Source organism: Pistacia vera, unplaced genomic scaffold (assembly GCF_008641045.1).
Source record: "Pistacia vera cultivar Batoury unplaced genomic scaffold, PisVer_v2 Contig706, whole genome shotgun sequence".
Classification (NCBI taxonomy): Eukaryota; Viridiplantae; Streptophyta; class Magnoliopsida; order Sapindales; family Anacardiaceae; genus Pistacia; species Pistacia vera.
The window spans coordinates 586,098-596,973 of record NW_022196564.1 but is presented as its reverse complement, the minus strand read 5'-3'; the positions used below and the strand labels follow the sequence as shown (position 1 = coordinate 596,973).

At 41.4% G+C, this 10,876-nt stretch overlaps 1 protein-coding gene and 1 non-coding gene across 2 annotated transcripts; one reads left to right on the top strand and one right to left on the bottom strand.

The window, feature by feature from the left end:
• Nucleotides 1-6: 6 nt before the first annotated feature.
• Nucleotides 7-1,797, top strand: LOC116114309 (multiple organellar RNA editing factor 9, chloroplastic-like; the record flags this gene model as incomplete). Its single annotated transcript, XM_031400459.1, has 5 exons — nt 7-320; nt 873-970; nt 1,097-1,162; nt 1,283-1,459; nt 1,548-1,797. Coding segments are annotated over 4 exons (654 nt in total), but the record flags the coding sequence as incomplete, so codon positions are not given.
• Nucleotides 1,798-3,091: 1,294 nt separating this feature from the next.
• Nucleotides 3,092-3,171, bottom strand: TRNAT-UGU. Its single transcript is given in 2 exon segments — nt 3,092-3,127; nt 3,136-3,171. It is a non-coding gene; the product is annotated as a tRNA-Thr (tRNA).
• Nucleotides 3,172-10,876: the final 7,705 nt, after the last annotated feature.

The following is a 10,876-nucleotide window of genomic DNA, read 5'->3' as shown; positions in this document are numbered from 1 at the left end:
TACACCCCATCTCCTCTCACGCTAAAATCTCTCCTTTCACCTCGCCCTCAAGTCACGCTCGGACTCCGACCCAACTCACTGAGTCTCAACCTCCCAACTCGCTTTCGCTCTCGCTCAATTTTGACCGTCAAAGCTGGACCAACAGACAGCGACTACTCCTCAAAGAGAAGCAGCAGCAATGAACCAAGGGAGACGATAATGTTACCGGGATGTGACTACAACCACTGGCTTATTGTTATGGAGTTCCCCAAAGACCCAGCCCCCACTAGAGAGCAAATGATTGAGACTTATCTCAACACTCTTGCTACTGTTCTTGGCAGGTGATTGTTTGTTGTTTTGATAGATTATGAGAAAGGGTTTCTTGGGTATTTTGTTTTGTGTGAAAATTTTCCTTGGTTCTGCTTGCAGTGTGTTTACTGCGTAGTTTTTTGTGTTGTGACTTTTACTTGTTTGTTGGGATGAGAAAGTGTTTGTTTGTTGAGGAAGTAGTTCTTAGATTTTGTATCTTTTTGTTAAAAAGTGGTTCTTGCAAAGAGAGACTTTCAAACTTTAATGAAAGTTCTTATTTTTATTTTGTTTATTGTGTTGTGTAAGTGTGTTACCGGAGATATTATTCAAATTGTTTAAACCTTGTTTTATCTAGAAATTAATAATTCAACTCTCATTATTGTTTCCAATTTAGTTTAGTAACCGGCAGTAAACCATATGATAAATGAACATAAGTATAGATGGCATATTGTGATGCATATTTGAAGTAGTGAGCATCGCAAGAATCTCTTTTAAGTTATTAGGCCCAAGTCTTGGGTAATTTTCCTCATTAATCATCAATAATGGAGAAAGCACATATTAATTTTATTTTGTTGTGGCTACAGCATGGAAGAAGCAAAGAAGAATATGTATGCTTTCAGCACCACCACTTACACTGGATTCCAGTGCACTGTATCTGAAGAAACCTCCGAAAAATTCAAGGGTATGCAGATAACTGACATTTGATTGTTTAAGCTATTTTACTTATTTATTGATTTGTGAGTGTCTAACATGTATTGTTCATTGTAGTATTGATTTGTGAGTGTCTAACATGTATTGTTCATTGTAGGACTGCCGGGTGTGCTCTGGGTGTTGCCGGACTCTTACATAGATGTCAAAAATAAAGATTATGGAGGTTAGTTTCTCCACTTCACTGTTCATTTGAATAAATAGTTTGTAGCGTCAGAATAACCAAACCGCGGCAGTAGTCTAATGGTCATATAATGTCCTTTCATATTATCTTGTCTATTTGTAGGTGATAAATATGTAAATGGGGAGATAATTCCATGCACGTATCCTACTTATCAACCAAAGCAACGAAAGGAATCGAAATATGTTAGCAAAAGATATGAGAGACGACGAGATGGCCCTCCACCTGAACAAAGAAGACCCAGACAAGCAGCAGCTCAGTCAGAATCAACTTCTGGATGAGGTACCTAAATTTCCATTATACTTTGGTTACTGAATTGTGGTTTCATAAATTTGGTTTGTATAATATTTATTCTATCATTTTTTGACAGTTTGCGACTACAAAGGCAAATTGTACTATGCTGTTATGGATATCAGGTGTATAATGAAGACCCTTGTTATATGGGGTACTCATCTGTTTTAATTTTTTCCCTGTTAGGGTGAAAGTCTCTTAGCTAGAGTTTTGGAGAAAACTATTGTGCTAAATGGGCTTTTTTAGTTTATTATTATGTGAGTTAAATGTCTAGTGGTACTTTTGTATCAGATTTTGTCACTTAGTTTTAATCTATATGGTTATTCTTAGATGGAATTTGGATGATGCTTGATTTGGTTATTAAAATTTTTCTTTTTTTCTTGATCTTTGTGCCTTTGGAAAGAAGAATGACAAGGGAACTGTGTAATGACATCAATTGATTAACAGGGTAAGATAATTTGAAATCTCCGAAAAGATATATCATAAACAATAATATTGTCCTTATAAAGATTTTCATACAAAGTGGGTGGCAAAAAATGAATAAAAAAGTAAAATAAAAGGTCATATTCATTATATTCACTTTTTTTATTTATTTTTTGTCACACTACTTTGTATGAAGATTTTTATAAGATTTTTTTTTGTAAATGTAACATACTCTATGATGAAATTCTTCTCAAGCCTATGAAATTATGAAACAACTTGTTTTGCCGGAGAGACAGCATGAATAAGCATATGAATCTTGGTTATACGAAGTAGGGTTGTATCAGAACCTGGACATGGGAGCTGACTTCTGATTTCATTTGTGAATTAATAGATTAGCTTTATTGGCGTAAAGAAAGCAGAAAATGGAATTATAAAGATGAAACCTTTTTTATATGATGTTTTAGAGATCATAGGTTTTTGATTCTGATAACAGATGGAGCTTGCTTGAACCCTCCATGTAATGACACCTTATTGTACTAGTATAACAATTCAAGATCTTCCTTTCTTCTGGCATCCTTCCACAAATAAGTGGGAGAGAGGGGTTAAACATATACATTCTGCTGACTTGCATATATAAAATCATGTTTTGCTTCCAAATTTATGTGTTTATCTGTATACATTTCTGCCCCTCCTATTGCCCAGACTCCTAATTCACATATTGCTAATGAGTTACTTAAAACATGTCACAATGGCATCAAACCTCTGAATTCTGACATAGCCCACTCTACCTGAAATCTTGTTGAGGACTTTAAGGAACAAAACCCTAACAAAATGATGCCATTGCTACCTCAAAGCTAATGGTCATGAAATTCAAGTTCCTCGCACCTCACCGCCCTATTTATAGTATTTGCTTTTGATACTCAAAAATAATAATTGAAGTCCCCTTTTGTGCTACAATGATTTTGCAATTGGCAAACTGATGTTGGATTTATGCATCTTTGAAGTACTTATGCCATTTCTTTAAGATTTGGAGGGGATCTGCACACTGTCCATGAAATCCTAATTTGTTTATTGTCATGAGCCAATGATTAAATCTAGGGCAAGAAGTTTCAAATGTTCATCAAATCCTGAAACTGAAAGAAGCATGTTCATCAAATACTGAAACTAAAAACTAAATATGGCTGGCCAAAAAGATACACATGCCTCCATGCAGGATCGAACTACAGACCTTCAGTTTACAACTTTACAAGACTGACGCTCTACCACTGAGCTATAGAGGCATGCACATTGCATTTCTTTGCAAGTTGAAAAATTACTGTTTCAACTGGGTGTGTGTTGTGTGTGATTTTTCCACCAAGCTCGGAGTATTACGAGGTTATAACCTGATTCAAAACCAGCTCGACTCTACCGATTGTTCGACCTAATATATGCTCGTCGAGTTATAGCTCGACCTAGCATAAGCTAGTCGTGACCAATCCTTGCAGTCGTTCAACCAATTCATAGATAAGTTCAGATTCTGGGTATATCACGAAGGATCAGATCGACAAAAATCTTTGTGCAATCACATTACTCCATCGCGAGAATATCGGAGTTGCGTTTCGAATTTAATTGTAATCCCATTATTTTTGCTCCTTCCTTTGTACAAACTCTGTATATAAACCCTCTTCAACGATGAAAAAGGGGTTAGAAAACATTTTTAGGATTGTCATTGTAAGCTCTCACAACAAATGTAAAAACAATGGACGTAGGCTCAAGAGTTCATCTCGCCGAACCACTTTAAAAATCTCTTTGCCATTTACTTTACTGTATTTTATTATTTACTCACAACTGGTTACCCATAATCACGCACACATCAGTTTTGATCTCGTCAAGGTCGAGTGGATTACTCTAGTTGGTACAAAATCTTGTATCAACCATTGTTTTAAAGCCTGGCCTGGCCTAACCGGTTGAACCGGTTGAATCGGGACCCGAAAGCTTCAACGAGCTGGGTTTATACTTTTCCTATTCACCCAAAACCCTAAGATTTGGGTGGATGATCGGTAAGCAATTGATCGTCGGAACCTTAGGGATTTTGAAGATAAAGCGCTGGTGAATGTAATGGTGGTGACATCGTTGATTTCCGGTGAGTAAATCGACCGGAAATTGAACAAATCTGGCAGCGGCAACGATGGGATTTCGTCGGCGATTGGAGAGGCTAACGGGGGTGGGGTGAGATGGGTTTTGGTCAGGAGGAGGAGGTGATTCCTTGGTGGTGGGGAGGGTTGTCGTCGCCGGCGTGGATGAGATCTGGCCTGGAATACCCACGTCGGCGTCGGTGAGATCTGGCCGAAATCGAACATATTTCGGCCAGATCTTGGGTAGATTTTAGTGGAAATGGGCTTAGGGGACGATTGGGTTGCATCTGGGTGTCGCTGCAGCCAATCAGTCGTCGGTCGATTTGCATTTAGGGTGTGTTTCATAAAGTTCAAATATATAGGGACTTACATGTAATTTTAGGGGTCTATTTGCTGAATTTTAAAATTTTTTGTTAACCCAGGACCCGAAAACTTTGTCGGGTTGCATCTCGGGTTGGGTTTTAAAACATTGGTATCAACATTTTGGCGTTAGAAAGAGGGGCTCGAACCTCTGCCAAAATCTCACAAATTCCAATAAACAACCTCAGTGATTTAATCAGTCTAGGTCCACAGTAGTGCATACAAGATCGAAAACCACTACCGAAAACCAAAACACTATGGAGATCACCCATCAGGAGGTACAACAAGACGTCGTTAGGCGTCCACCACTAGTGCTGCCGACTTAACAGACCGTGAATAACCAAGGAGTAGCGATGTCAAACCTCGAGAACGACCAACTGGTGGAAATGATGAGAACAATGGTTGCACAGGTGGTGCAACAGAATGTGGCTGAGCTGAGAAATTAGCAACCAACCACACAAAACCTTAACCAACCACACTTCACTGATATTACCCTGACAGGTCGAAATTCGGCTGGTGACCAGTTTGGCTAATTGGCACCAAGAGGCGACCGACACCCCCGACGTCACAAAGTACATTCCGCTCACGAGCATGAGTCCCGTAGGCAAACTAACCCCGGGAGGTGACCAGGAAAACAACCAATGGGGGAGAACGAAGGTAATGGTCGCCCACGAGATGCTCGACCTACTTGACGATATCCCTAGTGTCAGCGTGCCGGTCTTAACCCACGCCCAAGAAAAGCTCGATCCTTGCAAGCTCGTGAGATGAGTCATGTGTGCCAATCTAGCAATGATCGATGTTCCGGTTATAACCAATGTCACGAGCAATGCACTGATGAGCATAATAACACCTATCAACCTAACCATCATGACTCAACTTCGCGCATCAATGTGCATAATGGAGGGGGCTCACAAGCAATAGATTTACGAACTCACCTGCTCGAGGTAAGGTTGAACAGAAGCAACCAATGCAATCACAACAAAGACTTAGATTGGGTGCAGACAATGCTTGACGACCTAAAAGCCTGCCAGAACAATACGGCGGAAGAAATAGTGACCTCTCCCTTCATAGAAGAAGTTCGACAGGCCCCGCTCCCACAAGGATTCAGGGTGCCAGAAAGTAAGTTAAATGGGAAATGAGATCCTAGAGACCACCTCGACACTTTCAATGACTTGATGGAGCTACACCAGGTCTGTGACTTGGCAAAGTGTCATTGCTTCGCGGTCATATTGGTAGGGGATGCCAAGAGGTGGTACAAGAGACTCAAGGCGAACACCAGCAGTTCTTAGCAATAATTCTCCTCACTGTACTTGCAGCAATTCTAAGCGAGGAGACAGTTCGCAATGTTGCTCAGCTACTTGAGCAATATTCGTCAAGAAAAAGATGAAACACTGACCTCATATTTAACGAGGTTCTAGAACGAGCAAGCAAAGGTCATGGACGCGCTCAAAAAGTCAATCCAAACTTTGCTAATTGTAGACATCAGGCTATAAAAGGAGCTATGGAAAGAGCTCCAAAGTGAGATCACGTGAGCCTGGCAAAGTTTTACTAGATGGCTGCAAAACACCAGCGAGTAGACAACTCGCTAGTAGCCCTAGCCAGAAGCTTGCTATGAATAGCCTTGGATAGGCGACAAAATCGCCCATGAGACAAGCAGAGGGGCCAAGACTGTAATGATAGGGACTGGAACAAGTCCCAAAAAAGACAGAGAACAGATAACTGCGGAGACAGGCAATTTTTCCTGCGATACGCGATACACAAAATACACCCCCCTTACGCAAGACATAACCCATATATTCGAAGTCTCCTATGAGGCGAAAAGACTGCCCGCTCCAGAAAGAATGAGAGGGGTTTTGGGCAGAAGAGATCGACAAAAATTTGTGTAAATACCACCAGGACATCGGGCACAATACCAATGAGCATCAGGCCTTAAAAGATGTCATCGAAGACTTGATAAGAAGGGGCCACCTAAAGGAATTTTTTAAGAAGGCACTAGTTCGCGAAAATGTTGGCGAGCAAAATAACCAGGTCCAGCAAGCCTCAACCAATGCCAACAATGAAAGCCTGATAGGCATAATCTATGGGGGGCCCGACATAGTGATGAGCTCAAGGCGTGCTCGCGAGCAATATGCTCGAGAGGCCAGAACTGACTCGGTCCCTTAGGTAATGAGCTGTGAACAGAAGCCGCCAAAGCAGCCCAGACAAGAGACCGAGGTGGTAGGAATCATGATCGAAGAATATGAAGAATCCACTCGCCATAATCATGATGCAATCATAATCACAGCCAGGATTGGTAATACCAGAGTACTGAGGGTGATGGTCGATAATGGAAGTATAATGAACATCATTTTCTTAGAAGCTTTTCAAGAAATGAGGTTCACAGAGAGAGACTTGAGGGTGTGTCCATCACCACTCTATGGATTCACTGGGAACAGCCTGGTCCCCAAGGGAACGATCGACCTTCTCGTGACTTTGGGGACAAAGCCTAAAATCAAGACGGTGATGGCTGAATTCTTAGTGATAGACTACCCGACCACATACAATGTCATCCTCAAAAAACCAATCCTAGATGATTTGAAAGCAGTCACTTCAGTGTACTACCAAGTAATGAGGTTTTTGACTCCCGGGGGAGTCATGACGATCAGAAGTTGCATAAAGGAATATCAGGAATGTTACAACTAGGCCATCAATGTTGCATTAAAATGGTCGTTCCCGAGGACAATGGTCATTACAGAATCTAAGCCGCACCCCGAATCTCTTGAGGATACCATAGATCCTCACATCCATAAAGAAGAGCCTGCAGCAAGGCCAACAGAAGAGCTGCGAGAAATATCCGTCAGCGAGGAAGATCCAACTTGTATATTGAATTTCGACAGTAGTCTGAGCAAAGAAATGGTTGATAATCTGGTGGGGTTTCTGAAGAAAAACCACGACGTGTTCGCATAGGTGCATATAGATATAGTGGGGATCAACCTCGAGGTAATGTGTTACAAATTTAACATAGACCTAATAGCTCAACCAATAAGACAAAAGAGAATGTCTATGGATGCAGAGCGCACTAAAGAGCTCAAAGATGAAGTTGACAAACTCTTGAACATCAACTTCATTAGAGAAGTGAAGTACCCAGCTTGACTCGCCAACCTAATCCTGGTTAAAAAGTCAAATGGCAAGTGGCGGACTTGCGTCGACTTCATAAATTTAAATAAAGCCTGTCCCAAGGATAGCTTTCCGCTGCCCCCGGATAGACCAGTTAGTAGATGCGACAACTAGAAGCGCACTATTTAGTTTCATCGATGCATACTCGGGATATAACCAAGTCTCGATATATCAACCCGATGAAGAACATACTTCCTTTATTACTAACCAAGGGTTTTATTGTTACAGGGTTATGCCGTTTGGCCTGAAGAATGCTCGAGCGACCTGCCAACGCTTGGTCAAAATGCTCACTGACCAAATTGGCAAAACTATGGAGGTGTAAATTGACGACATACTCGTCAAGTCAAAGGTCGTCAAAAGTCACATTGAGCACTTGGGGGAAATGTTTGACATCTTTAGAAAGTATACAATGAAACTCAATTCTCTGAATTGTGCTTTCGGAGTAAGCTCAAAAAAGTTCTTAGGGTTCCTTGTAAATCAATGAGGTGTTGAAGCCAACCCAAAGAAGATTCAAGCTCTTTTAGACATGAAAAGCCTGACCAGCATAAGGTAGGTATAAAGCTTGACAGGGCGTGTGGCCGCACTTAGCAAGTTTGTTTCCCGAGCCTTGGACAGGTGCTTACCATTCTTTGAGAACTTGAAAGGGAAGAAATATTTCAAATGGACGGATGAGTGCGAGAAAGCATTCCAGGAACTGAAGAAACATTTGGGTCAACCTTCTTTATTATTAAAGCCCGTCTAGGGTGAGCCACTGCTGTTATATTTATCAGTATCAAAGTTCGCCATCAACGCAGCTTTGGTAAGTGAAGAAGGGGGAGTGCAGTGGCCGATGCAATATGTGAGCAAAAGGCTGCTCGACGCGGAGACAAGATACCCCAAAATAGAGAAGCTCGCCTATGCCCTTGTCATTGTCGCTAGGAAGCTATAGCCTTATTTCCAGGCGCACTCTATTCATGTGCTGACAAACTTTATGTTGAAAAAGATAATGCAAAAGCCAAAGGCATCACGCAAATTGATCCAGTGAACAATGGAAATGAGTCAACATGATATCAAGTACATTCCGAGAATGACAATCAAAGGTTAGGCTTTGGCGGACTTCATATTGGACTTCTCTTATCAGCAAAAAAGGGAAATAAGCCCGCTAGGGGCAAGCACCATAGGGGAAAGCGAACGACAGAAGCCAAAGCTCGACGACCTATGGTAGTGGCTCTGTATGTAGATGAATCCTCAAATGAGAAGGGGGCAAGAGCGAGACTTTTACTAGAAAGTCCCAATAGAAACCTGGTCAAAGGCGCAGTAAGGTTCGGATTCGCCACCTCCAATAACAAAGTTGAGTACAAGGTGTTGCTCGTGGGGATTCGCCTTGCCAAGGAAATGGGACAGAGTCCATCAAGATTTACAATGATTCCCAACTCGTAGTCCACCAGATAACCGGAGAGTATCAAGCGAAAGAGGATAGAATGGCGTCCTACCTCTAACTAGTGAAGTCCGAGCTTGAGTAGTTCAGATCCTTCACAGTTCTTCAGATCCCAAGGGAGAGGAATTGAATAGTCGATGCTCTAGCCCGCCTAGCCGCTGCAATAAGCCAAGAGAAAACTAATTTGATACCTGTTAAGTTCCTCCCAAGTTCAAGCATCTCTACTCCACGAGGATCAGTCTTAGCGACAAGTCGGAGATACAGTTGGATGGACGCAATTATTGCCTACCTAAGGGATCAAACATTTCCTAAAGGGAGAAATGAAGCTAGAACACTCCGTGCAAAATCAGCTCGATACACGCTCATTAATGACAAGTTATATAAGCATGGGTTCAATTCACTATTATTGCGATGTTTTAACCATGAGGATGTGGACTATGTTTTGAGAGAGATCCGTGAGGGCACTTGTGGGAACCATACAGGAGGCAGATCTCTAGCATACAAAGTGCTTTATCAGGGTTATTACTAGCCTACAGTTTTTGACAATGCACCAGACTATGTGCATATATGCGACATTTGTCAGAGGTTCGCAGACGTTCCGTAGGTTCCGTCCCAAGAGTTAGCTACTTTGACAAGCCCCTAGTCATTCACAATCTGAGGTATCAACCTGATAGGCCATTTGTTTCAAGGAAAAGGGGACGTTAAGTTTGCAGTGGTTGTTGTGGACTACTTCACCAAGTGGGTAGAAGTTGAGCCTTTAGCCACCATCACATCAAACAAGCTGAAGGATTTCATCTACAAAAACATCTTTTGTAGGTTTGGAATCCCCCACACTATAATAATAAACAACGAAAAATAGTTTGACACTGATGACTTCAGATCTTTTTGCGAACGGCTTGGTATTAAGAAGAGCTTTGGTGCTATTTATCGGCCTCAAGCCAACGGTCAAGTAGAGGCCGTGAACAAAGCTATCAAGTACACTGTTAAGAAAAAGCTTGACACCCTGAAGCGAAGATAGGTTGAAGAATTGCTTGAGGCCTTGTGGTCTTACAGAACGATAGATAAAAGCTCGACAAGAGAAACCCCATTCTCTTTATCATACAGGTGTGAAGCAATGACCCCAGTTGAAGTGGAGATTAGTTTGTTCCAAAGGTAAGTTTTCAACAAAGAAACAGACGAAGATCTTCTCCACCTAAGGTTAGACCTAATTGAAGAACATCGGGCCAAGTCTTAGTTAAAGCTCGCTTTGTATCAACAGTGAGCCAAGCGATACCTTAACACCAAAGTCAAGAACAAAGACTTTGAAATGGGCGACCTAATCCTCATAAACGTTGTTCGGGGTACTGAAGACCCAAACTTGGGGGCACTTAGGCCCAAATGGGAGGGTCAGGAACCTTCCACTTGGAATGCCTCAATGACGAAGCAATACTACGAGCCTGGAATGTCGAGCATCTGCTAAGGTATTACCAATAAACAGCTCGGTTCCACTTATGTTTTATTTTCTTTCAATCATTTTTTATAAGGTCATTTATCGCCAAAATGTTTTATCAATAAAAAAGGTACTAATAACTTTTCTTTGTTCTCCATTTCTATTTACTTATTGTTTAGCATTTATCATTCATTGCTTCAAAAATCGCGACCTATGTGATCGTATCTAAAAAACTTAGAGTCAAGAGTTCAAAAAAAGGCAGCTTATCTCAATAAGCCACGCCCAAATCCAACTCATTAAGGGTGAAATACCCCAAATCAGTGAAGTTACACTTGGAAAAATTCAGGTAAAATATATCGAAGAAAATCGGTCATAAGCTGGCGACCAAAATTTGAGGAGATAGACAATGAATCCAAAGTTGGACTTGTCGCATAAGAGTTCCTCGCATATATTCGAAAAGTTTTTCAAAAAGCGAGCTATGCATCACTTGGAGCAAACTCGAATTTTTA